General features: G+C 42.7%; 1 protein-coding gene across 11 annotated transcripts; it reads right to left on the bottom strand.

Moving 5' to 3' along the window:
• Positions 1 to 430: 430 nt before the first annotated feature.
• Positions 431 to 24874, bottom strand: c2cd5 (C2 calcium dependent domain containing 5). 11 transcript variants are annotated; one of them, XM_038706761.1, is made up of 29 exons: positions 24707 to 24874; positions 23745 to 23848; positions 23508 to 23594; positions 23162 to 23333; positions 22970 to 23065; positions 22563 to 22718; positions 22210 to 22447; positions 19295 to 19455; positions 17493 to 17581; positions 15294 to 15402; positions 10982 to 11096; positions 10699 to 10797; positions 10466 to 10577; positions 10212 to 10291; positions 9695 to 9881; positions 9445 to 9609; positions 8845 to 8889; positions 8215 to 8355; positions 8071 to 8134; positions 7862 to 7923; positions 7553 to 7651; positions 7306 to 7395; positions 7124 to 7202; positions 4949 to 5041; positions 4437 to 4469; positions 4027 to 4158; positions 2614 to 2807; positions 2368 to 2514; positions 431 to 2214 (listed from the first exon to the last, which is right to left on the bottom strand). In XM_038706761.1, exons 2-29 carry the CDS (start codon positions 23832 to 23834, stop codon positions 2089 to 2091), a joined length of 3261 nt encoding a protein of 1086 aa, XP_038562689.1. In that variant the 5' UTR covers positions 23835 to 23848; positions 24707 to 24874; the 3' UTR covers positions 431 to 2088. The 11 variants fall into 11 exon arrangements, 9 of the variants coding, with proteins under 9 accessions (XP_038562689.1, XP_038562688.1, XP_038562691.1 ...); XM_038706760.1 differs by lacking the exon at positions 24707 to 24874 and adding an exon at positions 24355 to 24689; XM_038706763.1 differs by lacking the exon at positions 24707 to 24874 and adding an exon at positions 24355 to 24689 and having other exon boundaries at positions 4057 to 4158.

Raw genomic sequence — 24874 nt, 5'->3', positions numbered from 1 at the left:
ATAAATTCACCCGAACGGCCTCAAGATGTCGCTGCAGTTCAGTCTGAATGTTATGTTGCATTCACGTGACATCGGATGAAACGTGCAGTGTTAAAATGTTCAGCGGACAGCGTTATAGCGGCTTTCAAGGGACCCAAAGACGCTTTACACTTTACACATAAACAACAAAAGGAGGTCATTATGATTATATACCTTGGTAAATGTAGGCAGGTGATTCCAAGCAGTAGGCTATGTAAATACATCCATGATGTACATTTACAAAACCCAAAACATGCCCCCCGGTGTATATGAAGAGTCAGAGCAATATGGAGTAACGTCAAATTGGGATTGAATAACGATGGGCTACAGTAGATCAATTCCTGTTTTCCTGTCTATTAAAAAAAATATTGTTCATACTTTTCATCAAAGATGATGGTCAAACAAATGCATCTTGGTTTGACTGAGTTTATTGTGCAAGACTTACCAGGCGAACATACAGATTCATGGCAATAAAAAGTGTGCCTGCATGCTGCTAGTCAGAAAGCAAAAGCATCGAAGTATGTACATTCAAGTTTTAGACACAATTATAGGAAACTGATCACATAAATCGATTAGAGTACCACTAATAATCTGACAGCGAGTTAAAACATCAGAAATTCATTGTACAGGCAAAACGAGCAGTAGGTTTCATTATATTTTATGTTACAAAAATATTAAAATCTGAGAACATTTACAGTTCATTTTTAGGTGGCAACAACAAAAGATGATGGTTTACCTGCACTGAACATGAACGTCAATGTGGAACAGATCAGTAACAGGTCTATTCTTCAAATATGGGTGCCAAAGCTGCAGTGCTGAAGGTATGTGACATTTGACACTGACAGCAAGAAGCATCAAAAAGAGGAACATAGCACAAAGCTGCAAATGAAGCAAGAGTTGCTTCAATAAACACAGCTAAAAGGTTTAATTACGTCAAAATGATCTCAAAGACTTTATCCTATGAAATATCCTTGGTGCTAGACCCCAATGGGCCACATGATATAACTTAGACTGCATGTCTGTTTAATTTATATTCATTTGACATTATACTTTTCCCACTCACCTCAGATGTATGAACAAAAGGCATACACATTATGCCATTTTAAGATAAAGCAATACAAATTGAATGGTTTTACTTTATAAAAAAGTCCCTGTCATACACATATACACATTAATGGCTGTTCAAAAAGAAATATTCTTACCCTACAAAAATATGTGCATTTGCCTGCAATTCTGGACTGTTTTTATTTGTGTATGTAACTTGAAGCCTCCTCAGAAATAAAAACTGTAATTTGTGACATCATTTGACACTTTCTGAAGAAAATCTGATTATCTTTAGAATACTTCCTGTCAAGAATACTGTGAGAGTAATTATTCACCCACAAAATCGATAAAAAATATAATTTAGTCATTAAAACTGGACACCAATTAACAAGTATATAATTATAGCAAAATGGCATCACAGGTGTGACTGGGTTGTTCCCATTCCAGGGTGAATTTTCTATTTTTGAGGAAGAGCACCAGCCATGTTGAAATGTAAATACTTGCCTGAATCTGACTGCATTTAAGTTATTTGATGGTATACTTTGTCCCTTTTGGCATGGCCATTTAATGACTCCACCTGTGAGCTGTGGATGGACAAAATTTGTCATAGCTGCCTGGAGCGTCACTTGTGCCCACACACAAAGAGACAGCCAATGCACTGCAGCTTTGGGTGACCCCAATATGGACGGTTAAAGTTTGATGCAAATGGGGTTGGCCATTGTTCTTAACCAAAAAGTTCACTCTCAAATTACCTAATTCCCAAAGAGCTACATATGTGTCTCCCGCACAAATGCTTTCTTCTAACATAGAAAAACACATGCATCCTGTACCCCTATGTTAATACAGACTGCTTTTTTTTTTTGAGTATGCGTGAGTACTTGTTCTTTATCACCTGTGTCCAAAACTTTTGGATCTTTTACAGTTATAACACAAATTACTCATATTTGGACGGCTAGACTCGGCTAGAGAGAGTGTGTTCACTCAGATTGTGTTTCCCGCAGACAAAGTGAGGCTCTGTGTTTCATGTCATGTAGCCCCATCTGTTCCGCTAGTGCAGGTCTGTCCGACATTTGTCGTTGAGGAAACGGGCTCCTGGTCCGTTTCCCTGACACAGATGACGGCATCACCACTCACATTAATGAGACACTGCGCCTAGAGGAAGAACATCAACAGGAAGATTAAACCATAAGAACACTGTAAGCTCTGATGATGCCAAGAAGAGTTGATTGTGCTTTTAATATATAAATGGACTGTAACAGGTAAATACTTGCAATGTGTGTTAATGATGTGTGTGTGTGTGTGTACCTGGTTCTTGTTTGGATTTTCCATTAACATACACTCTTTCATGCTGTAGGACACCAGTGCATTGCCACCCAGGGCTGCTACATGGGCTCGAACCATTGAAAACACCTCTGCTATGAATGAATGGAGGAAGCCACTGACCCCGCCTTCCTGCAGAGGACAAACACACACTGTTTGGTTGGTCTGTCTACGCTTTTTAAAACATGATCCTGGGGCGTATGCACATGTAGCATGTCCTTGCAGTCGTACCTCCCGCAACGATGTAGTCTCTCTGATAAAAAACATGTTGATGATTCCTAGGTATTTAATGATGCGTGTCCCAGGGAGGAAGGATAGCGGCGTCATCTTCACCACGGCAACAGAACTGCCTCCAAACGAGCGGTTGGAGCGCAGCGAGCGGGACCGTCCCTCAGGCAACGGACTGGAGCGCTCCAAAGACGAGACTGAAGGTTAAGAGAGAGCAGGTAGAGATTCAAAAGAGGGAGAAAAGAGAACAAGAGGAGGGAGAGGGGGGAGAAAGACAAAAGGGAATGGAGATACCAGATAACACTCAGAAATAGAGGAAAAATGAAATGCAGATATGAATTTTAAAAGGAGAAAGGAATGTGACTGTGGAATGTGATGGTGCAGAAATGCAACCTTGTTAGCATTTACAAGGCATGAGTAACACTTGTGTAAACTTGTATTAGTACTACTTATGGTTAGTAAGTCAGTTGTCTGCAAGTGTCAGGTACATGTGTGACTTGACGTGCAGTGTTGTGGTTGTGTGGTGCCGAGACAATCACGTGGAAACCATGCGCAGCCATGCATGTCATGCAATTGAGGCAAACAGACAAGACAGTTAACAGTGTCTGCAGACAGACGGACAGACCTGGGCACAGCTGTGTACGTTTACATGTGTGAGTACAGTTTTTGCAGTACAGTGAAGTACGTGGGAGAATATTTAGCTCTGTTTGCATTTGTGAAAGAGGTTTGAGAAATGGAGACGGACAGAGACAGCTATGAGCTGAGCTGGGCACATGTACACGAGCCAGAGTGTGAAAGATGCTCCGTCGTCTTACTGCAAGTTTACCTGATGTGGCTTACACCCATAAAAGCAGGAACCTTCAGAGCCACACAATAGAGAGTAGTTCACTCACTGTGCACAGGACTGAAAATCATACCAGATCTTGCAGAGAAGCATTACCCCCCCCCCACCATGATCTCTACAATAATGTATGTGCTCACATTTGTATGTTTACAGTATCATGTCATGTCTTCTTAGCTGAAATAAAGTCACGAATGCAAATGCAGAGAAAAATCAGTAATTGTCATCAAATTACTGCAATCCATCCAACCCTTACAGATCAAGACAGGTACAAGCAGGTTGAATGCAAAAAAACAAAACAAAACAAAAATTTTATATATTTATAATAATATTTATTTGTTACCATGGTTACCACGGGCATTTCAAAGCCAAGCTGCTGATTGTGGGTCCCTCTGAGGGGCGGGGCTTTAACTTTCACACTCTAACTAAAAAGCTGGTGCTTGATTTCCAATGCTCCGCCCCCCAGCAGCATGCATGGAGGGGTACGAGTGTATGCGAGCGAGCGAGCGTGTGTGTGTGTGTTTGTGTGTGGAATTGCTTGTGAAACGGTGTTCTGTATTTGTGGGTATGATCACCAGAGTGTGCTAGAGACTGTGTCCTCCTACTTGTCTTAACTGATCCTCGTCTTATGGTGTGAGCTTTCAGCCTAAGCAGCTCTAGCCAGGTGCTGCATCTGTCTGCAAAGGAACCGTAATCAACGGAGGCAGCTGGAGAGAACAACACACACACACACAAACACGCACACACATCCCACACCCGAACATACACAACAATGACAACAAGAGAAAAAAAAAACCAACAACAAAACAGGACACCAGAAAAATACAAAAACAAAAGAAAAGAACAAAAGTGGATGAGGTTTGGGAGCAGTGCAGGATAACTCTGTCCGAGACAAAAGAATGAAAAGTAAAAATAGGGCCATGTAGTAGTTTTGGTAGGAGGGAGGTGGGGGCAGGGGGAGATGGTTGAGGAGAAGGGGGCTTACCTCTGGATGAGACAATGTTACTCTCTGGGAGACCTGTCACAAACACACAAACATCAAAGGCTACCTTCACACAGAGAGCGAACAGAGTTAATGGTAAATCCCTTGCCACAACGCTAACGCAGCATGTGCTACTTAGCTTTCACCTCCAAAGCTAAACATTTTGTACATGAACATGCTCCATCTATAGTCAGGACTTGCTAGGGTGCTCGTTACTGTGATCATTTCCTGTGGATGGAAACTAAGCCACGCAGCTTTAGGAGCACAACGTCTCATCTAGGCAACATCACACTGTCATCTAGAAGTTCACATCAAAACAGAACACACTGGGCTGTCACTGTTTCATTACCTGCTGAACGAACCATAACCAGCTGATTTTGGCAGAGTTTTGCAACTGGGGTCAGTAAAGAGAGTGTTCCTAAAGTGTTAGCGGAGGAGACGGGCAATGCCTGTTAGTGAAGCAGGGCAGAGGAAGAGGTCAGGGAGCAATTATAAAACAAACGGTTAAACTCTACCTGAGCTTTTGGATGATTGCTGAATGTTGGCAGATGACGAGTCTGCGCACAACTCCAGCGGAAACTGTAGCTGCTCTTCAGTCTCACCGCATCCTAAAAAGACGGACACGGAATAAGGTGCTTTAGTCTGATTTCACACACAAAACACAACAGAAGTGATTCTTAAATGGGTTACACGTTTATTTTTCTACTTCACTACTACTGTAATAAACTCTTAAAAGCCTTTTTATGTGCAGTTTCAAGGTTTGTTGACTACTGAGTAGGATTACTTGCAGTTCATAAGCACCTAGTACAGTGGGTCAGAGCTGCAGCAATTAGTCGATTAATCTATTACTTAGTTAACTATAAAATTAATCGCCAACTATTTTGATAATTGATAAATCGCTTTGAGTCCCTTTTTTTAAAGAAAAAAGAACAAATTCTGTGATTTCATACTTTCTGGCTTCTTTGCTCCTCTGTGACAGTAAACTGAATATATTTGGATTGTGGAAAAAGAAGACATTTGAGGACGTCACCTTGGGCTTTGGGAAACACTGATCGACATTTTTCACCATTGTATGGACCTTACATATAATCAATTAATCAGAAAATAACATCAGATAATTTATAGTGCAATGGAATTGCAATGCAATGCAGTAGAATGGAAAACTGTATTTCCTTTGGCATAGTTCAGTTCATGTCACTGACATATCTTGAGTCTGTAACTCCATTATTTCTTCCTTCATATGTAAATCCCGCGCACACAAAATACCCCCCAAAAAAGGGCAAACGGCAACAAGCCAGATGTTACGTAACATCTGGGATGTTTACGCCCCCCAAAGTTACACAGACCAGCCCATGGAGCTAGACCTGTAGGTTGTGCCGTGCAGTGCGTCTCACAGAAAGTGATTTTACAGAAGGAAAGGTAATCATGGTCTGGTTTTGCAAAACCAGACTATATTTTCTCCATCAAATCTGATCCAGTTTCAGAAACACCAGAGGGTAAAGTTGTGTTTTTGTACAGTAATCAGTAAGGGCCAGTCTCGCATAGTAGGCCTTGATTTAGCGCAGTGCCACTAAGCCACACCCCTCTTATGTGCTGGGCGAAGTTGGCCAATCAGAAGCAAGTGGGCTTTCAGGAAGGGGGGCATTAAAGAGACAGGAGCTAAAACTTGAGTGTTCAGACGGGGGGTGAAAAGAGGTGCTGAAGCAGTGGACAGTATGAGAAATGTAATGTGTTTTTTAAACATTAAAGCATGTAAACATGTATTAGAAACCCTAAATACAAGTATGAACCTGAGCAAAATGAGCATTCTATGGCACCTTTAAAGTTGTTAACACTCGACTAACAAGTAAAATATAGAGAGCCTAAGTCCCTCCCCTTCTGGTGGACCACCATGGGACCATGGGAATGGCAAGGGACAACAAATATTTTGATCCCATTTAAATTGTGCCCTGAATTACACATATAATGTTTGTCAAATTAAAAGATAAATTTTAAAGTCAAGAAAGTCGCAATTTGTTGTAATACTGTTGAGGTATAAGACTGAAAATACATAATTACCAAGACCACAAACCCAAGAGACTGTTTCTGTCAATGACTAAAGCTAATGTTACTGAAGCTAACGTCAAAAAACTTACATGAGTGGATGATGTGATGAAAGGACCAGGAGTCATTGGATTTAACACATCAGGTGAGATTTATTTCAACGTGGAACATAACACTTATCTAGTTAGTAGCAAGAAAGCAATGAACATTAGCTAGCATTACCGCGCTAACATGTTGCCGACGTATATTGTGTGGGACGAGAGATGTAGTTCATTGAAAGGGTTTTGCACAAAACGACATGTAACTTTACTTCTTTACGACAAACTGTGACTTTCTTGACTTGCAAAATTATATTTTCAATTGACCAACATCATGTGTGTAATTCAGGGTTCCATTGTAACTGGATAAAAAGATAAGTTCTCTCTCGCCATTGACTACCTTTCATATTTTTTCCAAATAAGGTCCCATGGGCTGGAAGCGGAAGCAAGTGAATTAGGCTCTCTATAGTGAATATGAAATTTGAGCAAAGCTGCAACTGATGCCACAGAGCCAGAAAGCTCTGGTGAACTGCTTTCATACAAGGTATTAATGAGTATCAAACTAAAACTTCACCAAAACCATAAATAATCTCCTTTAACTAGACAGACCTTTTGTGATGGGCTTGTCTGCTGGCTTCTCCTGAGTCTGGTCTTTGTCAAACGTCATGGCAACCGCTGTCACTGCGACCTGGGAGGCGGACCGACAGGTACAGTTGTAGGAAAATGTAAGTTACTGTCAGTTCTGTTCTGCATGCAGTTTCACCAATCACAGATGGCCTGAAACTTCTCACCTGTATGAGTTCTTCTTCTGGCACTGCTACAGTGAAGTTGAGATTACAAAGACAGCAGGGGATCATAGAGCGCAACTTGAAGTAAAAACTCTGCAACAAACATGAAAAAAATAACAATAAAGAATTGACTTGTAACTCCTCATTCAAAACACAACCACAGCAAATAACATCAAAAACATGGTAACAATTGTGTAACATGCTCACTCCAAAGTACATAATTATTAATTGGTCAACAAGTGTTTCTTACCTTTAGCAGATTCTCACATAGGTCAGTGAAGATCTTGTTCAAGCCTTGGTTAGTAAGGTTGGCATTACTCAACCTAAATACCCTCACTGATGTAAACATCTGCAAGACAGTGACAGAAACACATAGCATAAATTTCCTAAATTATACTAGCACTGTAATGTGTACTCAGATTACAAATAACGGATTACCAAATGTGCACAATGCATTAAAAAAGGCCCTCAATATATAATAATTCTTTCATATTACAGTTTCGGGAAGATAACAGAAGGTTTGCTGTAATATGTGCATGAAGACTGTATTATGAGTGACCTGAACTCCTGAAGTCCAGTTGTAAATCCCAGGCATGATCTCCGTGTTGCAGCTGTAGAAACCTGAAGACAGAAAAGTGGAGATGGAAGCAGGGGTGATGAAGCAGAGAAATACTGACATTTGTAAGAGCCTCAACCCAATCAGGAAATAACTGACTGAGCTAGTGCAGTGAGTAGTCATGTACTGTGGAGGGAACTGACAGAGCATACCGGTGGGGGTAGGGGCATCAGTGAGGAGGGAGTGGATGTCCTCTACAGCATCAGTGTCATCAATCTAAGGAAATGACTGCAATTGGTTACACTTGTCCGTGGAAATAGTTGCATCTAAATGCATTTACTTTTATAGATACACACCTCCAGGACAAAGGCATCCTTCTTGCCATGGGAGAGGTCCAGTTCTGACAGTTCGTCTGAGCTTTCTGAGTGGGAGCGGAAAAGTCTGGATCGTTGCCTCGACTCAGGAATCGGAGAACCCACAACCTCTTCAATCAGCTCCTGCAAGCAAAAAGGACACAAGGCCTGAGCAGACGGGAAATCGAGGTGAACACCACAGCAGCCTCACATCTTTCAGTACATTGTACAGCTAGTAATAAGAATATGTTAATAACACACCACATGCTCACACTTTCTGGAGTGCCCAATTAGCTGCATCATCTCACACACACACACAGTTAATTTGAATATGGATCTAGAAGAGTAAGGAGCGGTACAAACACACACACCTTTAAAAACATACACAGGTGAAAGTGTGAATGGGCGAGGCAGATGGTCATAATACAAATACATTAACACAGATACAATGAGTCTACAGTAGGTTGCCCTCGAGAGGTGACTCTGGAGTGTGTTACTCGTCCACCTGCTCCCAAATGTCCCCAGTTAAGAGCTGTTAAGGAGTTATAGTAAAAGTGTGTAGTATTGTGATAATAGTGAAATATTTGTCATGCTTTGCTGCGCCACACAGCTAGTAGTTGCCGTGCTCAGTACCATGTTTATGCCGTAGAACACCTCAGGGTCCAGGGCAAATAATTTCTTTAATGACCAGAGAGAGACAAGAGGGGAAAGTTTATCATGATTAACAAAGAACAGAGAAAATCTAAATCAAAATAATGGGAACAGTTCACCGTGGATTTGATTGATTGATTAAAGAATCACTACACTCATTGTGTAAAATAAAACCTACTTAACTTGATATACCATTGTATGTGACACTAGATGCACACACATCAAGTACTTAATGGCCATAAACTATTAATATATATAAGATATTATTCTGACATCTGACATCCAATCCCTAAAAACACTAAATGCTTTCCAACACATCTGAACAATGCCATTTTAAACATTTTGGTTGAAACCAGTTCCCAAAGCTTTCTATTTGCAGTGTTTACTTTGTGTTAAAGGGTTTCACAGTGACTATGGGTTGTAACCACATGACACCCTGGCTACTGTAGTGCTGAAATTATACTCTGTAGAAACATACTTTGCAGTAAAAACCTGGCATAATGGGGACATTAGCAGACTCAATCACAAAGACTGTGTTCCATAACTGAATCTACTGTCCATGGATGTGTTTGTATGTCTCACCGGAGGGTTAATTTGATAGAGCTCTTTGTTCTTGGCTATGGTGTCATTTATCCTTTTCTGGATGGTGAGGATGTGGTGCTCATTACTCAGGTCACCAGAAGTCTTCCCAGCAATCTGGAAACCCCCTGGTGCCGGCAAGGCTGACAGGTAGACTCCTGTAGCAGTCTGTAAACACATATAAACACACCTTTTAAGGACCGTGTTGCAGCAAACACACGTATGGCTGATTAAGCCTAAAATGCCAACCTACAGCCAGACCCAGGAGCATGTTTTCTCCGACGCTGATCTGTATATGTAAGCCAAACAGAGCGTTCATGCTCCGCAGCTTCAGTTTGTTCATCAGCTGAGTGTGCAGCTCATACTCCATGAAAGGCAGCAGGTTGGAGATGGCCGTCGCATTCACTTCACCTTGGGCCTTCTTTTTTAGACGACACAGTCTAGAAGACAAACAAGCGTTAACTCCCTTTGATCGCCGTCTTTGATGTGAGGCTCCATTTTGGGACGTGTGTTGTTTTCAGATAACACAAGTGTGAATGCTAAATTACAGCGATTTCACACTTAAAAATCTTCCCTATGTGCAATTTCAATGGACTAAATCTTACTTGTATTATTGTATAAATCCTGCTACTGTTATTTGAAATATCTCTGTTGCTGAATTTTCTATGTGAAGCAAAGCATAAAAGACACAATATAACTTTGATGTGACTTCACATTGTTAGTAATCATTTAATAAGGGCTTGCAGCCATTTAACTATGAGGTGTTTCACCTGGCCTGGATAAGGCAGCCCTTCCCTGTGACAGCTGCTTCTTGCGGCAGGTCGATTGTTGTAAACAGCACATCAGGAACCTTAAAAAACACAACAATTATTAATAATATTATTATTAATTATTAATTAATTAATTAATTCATACTTTTTGTCAACAAAATACACAGGTCAACCAAAGATATATTTAACATGTGTGGTCAAGGCTTACGTGACCATGACTTTGGTTGCAGTAAACAAGAAAATATATTTGAGACCTTTTGTCGTCTACAGTGGTAACAGTAGGTGAGCTGGGCGGGAAAGGGCATGTTGAGCTCATCATACGGGATGTGGCAGAAGCCACAGCTTGGGGGAGACGGGTCCTCAAACCTGGCGAACAACACGCACCATCTGGTATCAGCCTCCATAACTCAAGTCAAACTGTACTGACATAAACTGTACACACATAAGGATTTACAATCAGCCAGTTCAGTCTCTGAATCACAACAACCTGTGATCGGTGATTCCAATTTCTAGGCAGCCTTCGCGCATATACCGAGGATTCAGGATGGCCGCTGTGCCTGATGCTGACAGGATACACACCTCCTCACTGTGTTAAGGGGAGACAGACAGATCAACAGAGAAAGAAAGGGTAGGCAATGAGAACAGGACATGAAACCATGTGTGTTTAAGACAAATAGCAAACTGGTTTGGAACATACTGATTCAATAATAGGTAAAGCAGGCAGAAAAGATAAAAGGGTAGTATTTTGCATTGTAAGTTCTACTACATACCAGATGCTAGTGCTCTCACTGTACCCCACAACAGCATGGCAACCAAGAGCTTTGGCATGAGATTTGATCTCCTGGCGAATCTCCTCCCACCAGGCATCGCGAGTTTCTGGCTCATCTGCAAAACACAAAACTCAGAGTCAAACAGCTTTCACAAAAAAAAAAATCTTCTGATCTGAATTATCTGGCTGAATTATCTATCCAAACCTCACTGAACACTGTGAGTCTAGCTAATGATGAGTTAACACTAAGCTTAACTAACATTTGTCAATAAAAATTGAAAAGACAGCCCTGACGGTACAAACAGAAAAGTCTGTATCTAATCTGGTATATAATCTTACTGCTTTGACTTACCAGAAAATAAACTGACAGCAAACAGTACAGTTTGTATTTTGTGATGCTTTATGGTTTAAATGGTGTATCAAAGCAAGCCAAAACCAACTGTCAGTTTGTGAAACAAAGTGACAATGAGAACGATTCAATGAGAGTTTGAGGATGATGATGAAGGCAAAGTCAGTGGTTAGTTGTGTGTGTTCTCGCTAGCATGCCTAAAGCGCACATTATCTAAAAACGTATCGTCTCTCTCTTCTCTATGTTTCCTTTCAGTCAGCTGCACTAACAGAAAGAACACAGTTGAGAAATACAGCCACCGGCCATTAGATGGTGGTCTGACCATGGAAAGAAAATATTGCTAGCTTGTAAAAGAGTAATTTCATAAAATACAGTGGGCCTCGTGTGTAAAAAGTGTTCCCTACCCTGGTGAGAAATGTTTTAAATTCAACGCGATTAAGCCTTCATCATATTTACACTAAACCATGGGTGTGTTTCAATAGTCTCATGAAGCTTTGCTCCAATAGTGCTACTCTGTTTTATTAATATTGTTCAGCAGAGCCTAATCATGCAAGTTGTGTTCAACTAACCAACTCATTTCGTACTTCTGGATCACTGAACAAAGAACACGAAGGAAGCTACATTAGAGTATTGAGCCGCACCCCATGACTCCCTGAGAGGGCCACATGCTGACAGAGCCCCAGAAAGAGAGAGAGAAACTCAGCTGCTAGGTGAGACAGGGGAGGGGAATGAATGAGGGGGAAATCAACTGAAGAGATGAAGAATAATGACTGATGGTCAGGCATCAGGCCCACAAGGTGGGTTCCTCTGAACCAGAAGCAGCATGTCACACAAGCACAGGCTCACCAACGTGCACGCTCATGACCATGAACACGCTCATGGGCAGAAAAGGGCCATATTCATTCACCAGAGTCCATCAAATCTAGTCTAGTTTTCAAGTTAGATTAATGAGTGATATACTTGCTCCATTCCCCAAACTCACATATTTCCTTCCATCCCCATCCTCTAACCCAAATCCATTTTTTCTTTAGTTTTTCTCAACTGCCACCCATCCGATCAAACTGCTCTCCATGCATCCATCCATCCCTCTTCCTCTCTCTCTCGCTCTCTCTCAGTATGAATACGGCCCAGTGAGTTAGGTATGCACATGCCCAGTCAGTGGCTCTTTGTCACAGAGTAAACCTCCTAAACCTCCTCTGGTCTAGACAGGTTTGACCATGATGCTGATTCAGGAAGCATTAGAACAGCGCTGGGATAACGTTAGGGAAGAACTGCAGCTCTTGTGTGCAGTAGGATGAGCGGGGTAGAGGGGAGCCAGGCCAGGCTGGATGGGGGAGGGTGGGGGTGGGGACACAGCACATGCGCAACTCAGCTCAGCACACACTCAGAGATTAAAGAGGAGATTGGCAGCTCACTGAATTCACCAATTTTCAGTGATACACTATCCAGCTTATGTGGGATTTGTTTGTTCATATTTAGGCTAGCGGGGTCTGTTAGTTAAATGTCAGTGTTGTGTGCATGCTAAGAGCGTACAAGTTTAACTTCACTGAGCTGCCACCACTCCTTTAGGTGAGAGCAGTAAAAGGGGGGAAATACCTGCAGTGACACTATTCCAGTCTAGCAGTTTGTATGAGCGCGTGTTACCCAAGGCTGGGCCAGAACACACCGTTAGTACAGAAAAGAGAGAAAAAGAAAAGAAGAGACAGTCTAACAAACAAGCACAGCACAAGAGCAGCACCTCACAGTCACTATGCAAAGACACACAGGACTTCACATTCACTATGCAATGACAAACTATATTCAGGCCTACTAAAACAATCTCGAAAGAAGAAGACTGACGAGGAAAAGAGGGTAATAGAGATGAGTAAAAGCTACAGGCCTAGCCAAAATCTTAAAAAGGGCTTCAGGAGAAACGAAGCTATATAATATAAAAAAAAAGGAGCATGCAGTAGCAGTCCAACGCCATGGACACACAGGAGGCGGAAGCGAGGCGAAGGGTCAATTCTCCCACGAGCAGTAGCCTGGCTGTTCCGATCAGAAGAACATATCTCCGCACTGGTCAACAAGCGATGCTGCTCCTCTGGTGTTTTCTAATCAGACATAGAGCTGATCTTTATAACCTCAAAAATCACACTACTGACAAAATCAGTATATAATAAAAAATAAAAAAAACAATAACAAACAGCAGTGATAATATTTCTAATTAATATAGAGGGGGGCCCTGCGATGGATTGGCGACCTGTCCAGGGTGTACCCCGCCTTTCGCCCGATGTCAGCTGGGATTGGCTCCAGCCCCCCGCGACCCTGTACGCAGGATAAGCGGTTGACAATGGATGGATGGATATAAAGGGCAATTGAAACTCCAGGAGAACAGCAGGGAGAGGGGCAGGAAGCTTGTCTAAAAAATTTAACAGGCGCCGAAACTATTGCAGCAGCTTGTGAGCCGGCTGCACACGTTCTGTCTGAACAGCCGAATTTGTTAACATTTTTGTTGAAAGGAAGCAGTTAGCGCTTTGCGGCGTTCTGTGTGTCCCAGGTGTAACTCTAGTATACTCTCTAAACTTTAAAGGTACCCTATAGAGTTTTCTTGTACACTAGGTTTGAGTTTCGCACCACAACATATTGTGTAAACATTTGTAAAGCGATGATTTATTATTTTAAATCACTGCACGTTACTGCCACCAATTGTCGATAAGTGGAATTGTGTGAAACACAATAGTTTAATGCATGTGCATCCTTGTGCACAACGCAAACATAACAGGAACCCACGGGTAAAAAACATTGCTCCATAGTGCTACTTGTGGTCCAGAACTCTGCAGGGTACCTTTAATGTTGCCCTGTAGGTGATGATACAGCAACAGTGAACAGGGCTCTCTTCAGAATGGTGCAATTTGCAATATGAATCAGGGAAAGTTATATGAATACTATGCTCTTTAGACAGGAAAACTGTAGGTTAAGTCATTGCAGGTCTAACCCTTTTTGGAGATTGTTCATTTTTGAGTAGCTTTTTTTTGGTTTGCCTGTCCACATCTGAAAAGAACCCTGCTTATCCTAACCCAGCCAACGTTCATCAGCACTTCCATCGCCCTAAATTCTCCGACATCCTTTCTTCAGAGTGGGTGAAGATCATTAAACCAAGCAAAGGGCAAAATTACTGAGGCTGCCAATTGGACTCAGATAGTCCATCACTTTCAACCGGCAGGTACTAGCCTAATGAGAAAATGTCTGATTGTCATAAATATAAATCTCATTTAAAAACGTCTACATAGTACACAAACACATGAATTTTGACACAGATAAGAAGCTTATTTGAAGGCGGCAGAGCATATATAAGACACCAAAGTATGTGGCCACAGCGCCACCTGCAGCCAACAACGTCACACAACAGAAGCAGCAGGCAGCAGGCAACAGACTGGAGCCATGCACCACTATTGCACTTCACCTCCGGGGGGCAGCACCACACCACACAACAACACAGCGACCAGAGCATTCACACACACACACACACACACACACACACACACACACACATCAAATGACCAGCACAGACTACACATTACACAGAGCCATTCAGTCAGTCAAACCACGAGGTGAAAGTTGCCCCTATCCGTAGAACGTTTTGAAATATGATGATAGCCTATCCTAACTTTATCTCCATCAAAATACTATAAAGCCGCAGGCTATGTAAGTGTGACCAGGAACAGCTTTCACCTGCTTTTTTAAGGACTCGTACATAACTGAATTCTTTCAACATAATTTCTCTAAACAATCAAACAGATTGGGACTAGGACCATACATAGGAAAACTGTTCAACACAAGAGGATAATGGGCAGCATTAACTAACAGCCAGTTGCAACAAGGCCGGACACTGACACGATACTGTAGGTCAATGGAGGAGGTCAGTCATATCGTTTCACAGGACAATGGACGAGCTACATTGTGTGTTTGTGTCCACTGAACTCACCAGGGTTGTGTATACGGTCCAGCAGTTTGACAGAGCGAGCGCTGACCACCCCACCGACATGAACCAGAAAACCAGGTGGGAAAGACGTCAAGGTGAAGAAGGGGAACTCCTGCAGATAGAAAACAACTGGGTCACTTGTAGTAGGAGAAAAAACACACTGTGGACTTTTCTAATGTAGCCTATTTGATATTTAGTGGTTGATCCATTATAATGATTAAATTTTAAATTGTTATTTTTTGCTGATTATTGTGATTATCCCATGTTCTGTTTTCCGCAAGGTAGAGTAAAACATGTTCATTTTCTGATATTTCTATTAAACAATGTTCAAAACTGGACTACAAAGATTTTGTTGTCTCTCTGGGCGTATTGTAACAAATGATTTTTGAAATACACCTCTTTTTTCTAAAGTCCCAAACACAATGTGCTGTATCTTTAACTGGTATGTGTAGAAGTAGGTGATAACAGTGTTAGGAAAAATGGCAACATGCAGCAAGGACTGATGATGCCCACCCCCATGCAAGGAACCCCCGGGGAGTCCCCACTCGCTCCATTCCAGCCTACAGTTGTAGACACAAACTCGAGAGCATTTCAAATAGATCTGGAAGTGATTGAGATAATTTATTTTCAATAAAGCTTAGATCATTTCTATTTAGTGATTAATTAAATTCTTTCAAATCTATATGAATGCATTACTTAGGTTTGGATTTGAAAGGTTGGCACACACACACACACACACACACACACGGTCCTGGCTGAGGATCAGGACTCTGCTGTACATGCTTCTCTCTGTTATCTTGGTTTTCATTCTAGCATTCTAGGTTACAGTGATGACCATCTTTACAGAAAACCTGAGGGACGTTGTGATTTCCAGCCATGCAGGTATATGTGATGAGAAGAAATCAGGTGGGACTACCATTAGTTTCTTTCTCCGGTACTCCAGGAAGGAAGACAGCTACAAATTTGACTGACAGCTCCTCCCACTCGGAGCAAGGAGGCAAGAATGAGGTGATGAGGTGAGCGTGCTCATTCCCGTTGTTGACAAATCAGACTCAGGAAAAGGAGTCAGAATGGAGAGGTGGGAGTATCCAGAAGGCACACACAAGCACAGTCACACCCCCCTTCAAAACTGAAGGGAACACAACATCCTAGCCTCTAGCCCTCCGCCTAACTTGTCTGTGAATCTTTTAGAGTGCGGAAAGTGCCAAGCAAACAGACAAACAGGGTCACACAAGGACCCACTGCCATGTTGCTCAACTCAGCCTGCCCCTCTGAGATCTACAAACAGCAGAGGAGGGCCGGGTTAGGAGTTGATTCAGACTTCGTGGTGACCATCGGCTGGTCAGGGTGTTAGGGTAAAGGTGGGGGGAGAGAGAGTGTCACACTGATGGGACATACCCTGGCGTTTAACAATAACCCAGAGGAGGACGCTCCCTGAGTAGCACAAGTGGTCAAGAGGACAGAGAAAGGGAACATTACTTGTTCTTACACAGACCCACTCCTCTTTAAGTGCTTAACTCCTCACCAGTGTAAATTAATGAACTTTCACAAAGAATGCAGCTGTGTGCGCCTAACTGTCTGGTTCTTTGTGACTGACATGCAACGCAAACTGCTTGTCAAAGCATAAAGTGTCAAAACGTCTATCTCGCTGCTTTGACTTGTGTTGCTGCTTGTAGCAAAAAATAAAATAAAATCTTGTTCTAGATTTTTTTACCCCCACATGCACACACCTACACCTCTTGTCTCTGACTGCAAACACACCAGCTTGCCCGCCTCTTTCTGTCATCAGCAGTATGTTTTATAGAGACACCGAAAAGACACTGAACTTGTCTTTTGAATTTTTTCGTTTTCACAGCAGCAGTGTGGAGGAGGCTTGTTAATGACGTAGTCTATGAAACGATCGAATTCAACGTGGTACCAAATGACATCTGCACTGGTGTGTTCACTGCTTACTGTTGCTTTACCTGGTCCGTGCTTGTAAAATCGCCACCGTATCCGCGTCATGTAACATAATACCAGATAAGCTGATCTCTCAGTGTTTCTCTGCAAAATGCTAAAATGGGTTGCCAAATATACCTGTGCGGCTCGCACATGTAAAGTCTATATGTGGGAAACACTTCTGAGGTTTTGCGGTGCATGTCAGTCTCAAATGTCTACACATGGAGAGATTCAGTAAATACATGTACTGTAGTGTTGTCGTACCCTATGCTCGAGAGCCGTCTGCGTCTGCTGTCTGAGCAGGGTCTTCAGAGGCCCTGCCTCCTTCCCGGTGCTGCCCCCACTGCCCATTCCTGTTCACAGAGGAGAGTCCGGCTTCAGTTTTGTCACTTTCAACACAAAGGTCAATAGACTAGAATTGACGGAATTGAATATTACATTATTGTGAAAGCAAGTGCTGGAACTGCACACAACATCTCAGATTGGGAAAGAATAAATCTGCATTATCCTCATCCATCAAGACTAGCCTACTCTCATTATTTTCCCTTATACAGGCATAAATTCTGGACCTAGATTAAGGTTTTGGGTGCACCTGACAAACACGTCAAACCAAATGCTGAGGTAGGAGAACCCTGAGTGGGACGCAAGACTGTCAGACAGTGGTGTTGTTTTACAATGAGCTCTGGGCAGTAACACCATGCATGTTAAGAGTTAATATTTCTGATAACACCTGTCAAGTCGATCTGGGAGTGAGCAGTCCTGCTGTTGACCCAATATACAAGAGAGGCGCCAACACTAAAATGTTGTAAGGTTCTGTTACTTTATGACACACAGCAGTCCTACTATACCAGAGGCTGCCAGCAGCAGGTCCTCGGTGAAGGACACGCTCTTTCTCAGCAAGGTACAGTCTGAGTGGATGGAGGAGGGAGGGGACGGGGTGGTGGCTCTGGGGACAGAGGCATGACCACATCCCACTGAACCAGAACCAGGAAGGGACAGAGTGTCTGTGCAGAGGGTGGGGGAGCTGGGGCAGAGAAAGATCCCATGCCTGCGTCTCACTGGCTGGGGCTCCTCTATCCAGCAGAAAAACAGATGGAGGGTGCACAGAGAAAAACAGACACATTGAGAATGGACAGGCAGAGCAATGAGGAGAGTGAGGAGAAGCATAACAATTGAGATGGGGGAGAAGGATTTGTGATGGGCAGACGGTGGACACTAGCGAAGAGAAAGAATAGTCTCAGTAGTGTGATAACAAGATTTAATTGCCATCTTGCTTCACTGAATTTATTTAGCACGACATTGTGTTCATGTTAGCCGGGCACAACACTAGACCTTTTTGAATTGCAGAACAAGAGATGTGGGCGGCAATTCAGAGGTCTGGAACCAAGCTACAGAAGGGATGTGTATGGAGAATGAGGAAAGATAAGTTGAAATGAAAATGAGTGGGAGAAGGAAAGGGTGAATACAGGAGCAAAAAGATGGACATGAAAAAGGGAGAGAGTATGAGAAAAAGAGAAGGCATAGGAACAAAGAGGAGAGAGATGGGCTTGGGAGACTGCTGGTCCCCTCCAGAGGGTTCAAGGGAACGGCTTTGACAAGTAGGTTCTTCAGGCTATAAGTTGTTTATAGCTAAAGTTAAAGTGTGCTCAAGTTGTCCCTGGGGCAGAGTTTGGCTACACTTACCTTCTCCTCAATGATTAACCATAATAGCTGATAATGAAGAAGTGACCTTAGATCAACAACAGTCCCTCATGAGACACAGTGCTTCCACTAAAGACCACAACAGGGGAGCAAAACTAATACAGAGATCTGGTGTGTCTTCACATAATTGAGCATGTATTTGATATAAAAGACACACCAGACCACTGAGGAGAAGGGTGAGGATGGGACCTAGCTAAATAAAATTTTACACCATTTACAATAAAATAATGATAAACTCAACCATGGAAAAGTAAAAAAATGTTTTAATTAATATTCAAAAACCACCACCAAAGTCGCACCACAATGAGATGAAGGAGAAGGGAGGGATGAGAATGGGAAAGGGAGACAGGGCCAAGTGTTCTTACCCGTCTTGGGCGTCAAACTGAGGTCTGTGTCTGATGATGAGGACTGGCGGCTGCATGGCTTGGAGGGAGAGAAGGGGGGAGGAGAGGAGGAGGAGGTGGGGAGGGCTCTGAAAGGGGTTGGCGGGCCGGAGGACGAGAGCAGGTCCTCACCAAATACCGGCCTGCCAGGAGAACATGACACACACACACACACGCGCACACACACGCACACACACACACACACACACACGCACACACACCAGTCACCACCTCACCATCTGAGCATGTGTGTGGTTGGTATGTGTGTGTGAGCGCAAATATGGGAATGGGTCAGTGTTGCCATTGAGTGGGAAGGTGACTATTTTCATGTGTGATTTGTCTGCTTTGGGGTGAGGTATGTTTGAGGTGCTACGGATGGCTGGAGAACAAAAAAACAAAACAAAAATGCAAGCGTGGAAAGCAAAAATTAGATAAACAAAGAAATGCACGCGCACACATTAAACTAAAGAAAGCAACACGGCAAAACACAAGAAGGTCAGATTCAACAGGGGATGACGAGCTGAAGCATGTGTCCCAGTAGAGTGAAGCAAAGGTCAGGAGACTGTAGAAAGATCATAGGCCCTTCAAAACCTTAAACACTTTTTTGTTGCACACAACGGATTACAAATGCAGAATGACGCAACTGGGAACCCGAGGGCCCTCTACCGTTGGAAAAAGACGTGACAGGTGGAGGGATCTGAGGTTAGTATGAACGTTTGGTCTTTCTCTGACAAAAGTATATGCATCTGCCTTCCTTCTTTTTCTTGATGTCCCTGGCTTTATTGCTACCAAGTGGCTGTAAACCTACCAGACTCCAGCAAAAATATATTCACTTTTCCCCTTCCATGTTAACATCACCATCTACTTCTCTTTGTATTTCAAACTTCTTCCCTTTCTGCTATATCTATTTCCTTCCCTGCCTCTGCGTACCAGTGAAGATGAGTGTGGGAACAGAGACAGAGAAGTTCTGGGACAGTCTGTGGGAGCTGCAGGCCGAATGCACTGGGCTGTTCTGGGTGGAGCGGCATCCGTGGGCAAGGGGAGACCTGGCGTCAATCAGCACACAGAGAGAGGAAGACAGAGGACCGAATTGGACACAAGCAGTGCGAAACATCCCGATCCGAATGGAGCCAGAGAGGAAGAAAGAGATGCACACAAGAACCAACACCACAACAATGCAATAGTGTGAAAAGGGAGACAAACAGGAAAATAAGTTTGTTTTTACTTCCTCTCTTTGCAGCAAACTCATGCATAGCTCATAAAGATCTGAGGCCCTGTTTACACCTACACGTCTAAATACGGTCACACCTGGCATTAGCATACGTCTCCACAAAGACCAAATGTGCTGATGTTTTCAACCTAAATTTGGTAAATTTATTGTTTATGAGATCACACATGAGGAAAGTTCTTTAGCAACGATTAAAGCCATCTGTCCATCAGGAAACATAAAACAAAGCATGTTTCATGTGCAATCCATCCATGGGAATCCATTTTGAATATTGTTCTGGATTCTTTTTGTCGTTTCGCACTACTTCTGCTTATGCAAAGGACATAAGTTGAGTAGGCGATCCTTCAGTGTGACCTCCAGATGTGTTCTGAGCGATCATATAGCAATGAGTCTTTGGTGCATTCCCATCTGTACTTAGAGGTGTCCACTTGTGATCCAATCACCCAGGACGCATGTTGATGCCAAGTGTAAACAGGGCCTCGGTCTCACACATCCATACACAACAGAGATGCAATCCCAACAGAAAATGGGGACAAAGGCTCAAACAGGCACAAGGACATGGTAAAGACTGTAGAGACATTTTTAGTCCCATAATTTTAACCCATTAAGGTTGAAACAATACCCATTAACAGAAAATTAAAGGGTAACAATTTTGATAATGGATTAATTGTCAATAATCAAGCAAAAATGCCAAGCATTTGATGGCTTCAGCTAGTCAAATATTAGAATATGCTGGATGTGTCACTATTTTCTGATATTTAATTATAATTTGATCTTCCCCCCCTTTTACTAAGCTAGGTCTGTCCCAATAAATGTCAGAAACCTCTTTTGCAAAGGAGACCAGGCCAAGACCGCAGCAGAACAAGTTGCAGACTAAACAATAAAAAAATAAAATAAAAACATCCACCACAGAAAACAATACTAGAACAGATCGTACTAAAATAAGTAGGGACGGAATATGTATGAGGTGCATCATTTCATGAACAGTGTCTTTGAGCCCCACAGTCACTCTGGCAAATATCCCCATAATCACATGAACAGGGCAAGAATCAAAGTCATCACCAAAATGTGTTTACATCCCTGATACACACACAATCTCACACACATTGACACACAGATACGCTGTAGAATTAGAGGCACATATGCAATGAACTGTAGTTATGCTTACAGAAATCACAAGCTAACCACTCAATAGCCAGGATGAGGACAACAGAACAAAGTGAAGGGCACACTGTTAGAGGCTGATCAGAACACGTGTGCTAGATACTCACTAAAAGACGCAGCACTAGAACATGCAGAGGCAGAGCAGAAAGCCATGCAAGAGCGGTCTAAAAGAGCAGACAAGGGAGGAGGGGGGTTGAGGATGGCTGAGTGTGTACTGTACATGTGTGTCTCAGGACATGTTGTGTGCTGTTAGTTTCATGATGCAATACACATGACACAATAGACGCACAAACTACAAAGGGGAATCAAAGATACTGAGACACACACACACAGGAGTAACTGCTAGGCTATACACAGACATAACACACAGTACATTTCATCCATACACTCTCCCTCTCATGCACACAGCGACCATCTTTCCCCCTTTCTCACAAAATAGATTTGCAGTGAAACTTGCACATAAAAAAAGGCAGTGTCCATGCTTGTGTTGATGGTTCATACTCACTCCTTTCCTTCCTTAGAAGGGGAATTGCAGGCATTGGAAGCAGGGGCTGTGTTAGGGTGCATGTGTGTGTTGGTGTTGGGGGCGCTTCCAGAGCTGAGTTTGTCCAGTGTGCAGGCAGTACCTATAGCCCGGACCACCAGGCCAGACTCTCCCTCCAAGTCAAAACACTGCAAGTAGCCCACCACTGCATTCCCGCCCATCTCCAGTACCTTAAGCCCTATTTTCCTCTGCAGCTCTCCTGAGTAAGAGATAACACGCAGCCACATTAACAAGAGAAGGGGAGTACGGGGAGGACCAAAGTCCCCTTCCTCCACAACAACATAAAAGAGTTGCATGACTGTGAATTTTCTTACCAGACATAAGAGAGATGAGCCTCTGACGAGCCTCATTGGAGGCCCGAGGAGTTCTAATACGGTCAATCCACTGGTACTCTGGATCTTCATTCACCACAAGTTCCTCTACAAACCCGTGCACCATCGCTGCCCGGTAGCACCGTGGAATGGATGTTGCTACAAACACAATGAGACAAACATCACATAGGTTTTAGATTAAATGGAAATAAATCCTTTTAAATTTCTCTTCAGCTGTTATTCCATCTTTAGCACATATTATGTGACAACTGTTGGCACTGACACAGCTGGTAATTTTGTTGATCTTGGAAATGACACCTTTTCTGTTGGTGCACTTATTATAAAACTGAGTAAGAGCATTTTTGAAAAGTAAACAAAGAATTGTGAACCAAAATTCAATTCAGACGTACTGCAGAAGAACTTGACGCCACAGGAGGACTGTCTGAAGCGGTTCAAATCATTGAAAAGCTCCACTTTGACGAGGACATTGATCTCCCCTCGAATACCTAATAACAAATAATCAAGAAAAATATATTATAATAAGAAATAGAATAGAAGGGGGGGGGGGTGATTATTATGGTCAGATTAGTTTATTCTTGTACCATGGATGGTATCATAGATGGGAAACCAGCCAGAGATGATAGAGGCAGCCTCACTGCACAGCAGCGGGTCAATGTCAATGTAAACTTTCCCTATGGCATCATTAGCACTGTATGTGTCGTGGTCCAGCACTGTGACCTGCAATGGCTCATCCTGCAAATCCTCATCATCAACCTAGACAAGAGGAGGAGACAGCAAGAGGAAGACAGTGAAAAAGACAAAGGCAACAGAGATAAGAGTGTAAGAGAGTTTAGTAATGCTAGTAATTTAACGCAACTGACCACGTTGTGTGATACATTACAATAATACTACCACTGCCTGTCACAAATAAAGAGAAGCTCATTGTACCTCAAATTTGAACCACTCTGAGTTCCACTGTGGATTGAGGGATTTAGGACAGACATCGGTTTTGAAAGTTGTGTTTCCAAACTTAACCTGGGAAATAAAAAGGCACAAGACACATCTTTTAAATGCCTCATTTATTACTTTGAGCAATGACAAAAGTGCCAACCACACTGAAAACAAATATAAAATATATGTTGTTACCAATGTGAATGGCCTTGCTTGTCAAGCACCTCCACTCACCTCTACAAAAGCATCAGTAAGGTCACTGGCTCTGTCCATCACAGGCAAATGGCGCCCTGCCACAATTTTGGCCTTCAGTTTCCCAGGCATGATTCAATTTTGATCTGTGAACAAACAACATAAATAACAATACTAATTGTATCAATGGCTTTTCACACAGACACCTGCTGTAATCTACACTGCTGTCACTAATAGTGAAGACTGAAGAGTGGGCTCCTTAAATACACGGGCATATGTTGTTGACAGTGTGGAGAGCCCTTTCCCTGTTAACGGTAACTTACATGCTAGACTAGCATATAAGCTAGCTTCCCCTTAGAATAACTACAATTTAACGCTTCTAGCTTAACTCTAAATAGTTTTAAGACTAAAAGGGCGAAAGTTAAGTGCTGAACTTCCGTTTATGAACACGACTGCAACTAATAGTTAGCTTAGTTTACGTTAGCAAAGCAAGGCTAGCAGGAATAGCCACTTAGGTGTAACTGCACTGCAGACTCTTCTTAGCGCTACCTGATCGGCCATGTTTTTAACGTTACAATCATACCGCAAAGCCATCACCTATGTAACAACGGTGTTATCTAGCTACTCCCAGAGCAAACGGCACCATCCTCACCAGCGCTACAATACCAACAGACAGCTGTCAACGCGGCTGCAGGCTCCTTTTTACTCGGACACTACTGTTTACAACCCAGCGCTCGTCTGACCTCCGTGTCTCTTCCATAACACATAACAGTTAGTTCCCAGTACACCAGGCAGCAAATGTCGTTCACGTTAGAAATATTCCTGCCCTAATATTAACGTTACAGCTAAATAGATAATGCTGTATGGGTGACGTTACGACCGACTTATTGAATCATGTCACATGTCGTTGGTTATAGCGTAAAGCCAACGGCTAGCTTGATAACGATAAGCCCATGATGAATGAATGCCCAGGGGTTAGCGTGTTGTGCTGCCTTCCTGTTCACCTCGTAACGTAATGCTTCCATATGAGTTGCTACATTATACATGTTCCTCCGGTTAGACAAAAAATAGCAAAATAATCCTTTCATCAACTACCGTCATTGGAAACATTAAAGCAATACATAAATGTACATAATAATCACTAAAAGTAGATTCTGGCTGTGTGTTACGTA

This window comes from Micropterus salmoides, unplaced genomic scaffold (genome assembly GCF_014851395.1).
Source record: "Micropterus salmoides isolate LMB-PRFRI ecotype aquatic unplaced genomic scaffold, ASM1485139v1 Ms_hic_scaffold_8, whole genome shotgun sequence".
Lineage (NCBI taxonomy): Eukaryota > Metazoa > Chordata > Actinopteri > Centrarchiformes > Centrarchidae > Micropterus > Micropterus salmoides.
This window is presented reverse-complemented; position numbering and strand designations above follow the sequence as displayed.

What these genes read in the sequence shown, in the direction of transcription:
- c2cd5 (XM_038706761.1), bottom strand. Translation starts at nt 23,834, where the DNA reads ATGCCTGGGAAACTGAAGGCCAAAATTGTGGCAGGGCGCCATTTGCCT. An exon ending in CAGTTTGACGCCCAAGACGG is followed by an intron (nt 17,582 to 19,294) that starts GTAAGAACACTT and finishes CTCTGTGAACAG; the next exon opens with GAATGGGCAGTGGGGGCAGC. An exon ending in TGTTCTACGGCATAAACATG is followed by an intron (nt 8,356 to 8,844) that starts GTACTGAGCACG and finishes TTTTGCTTGCAG; the next exon opens with GAGCTGATTGAAGAGGTTGT.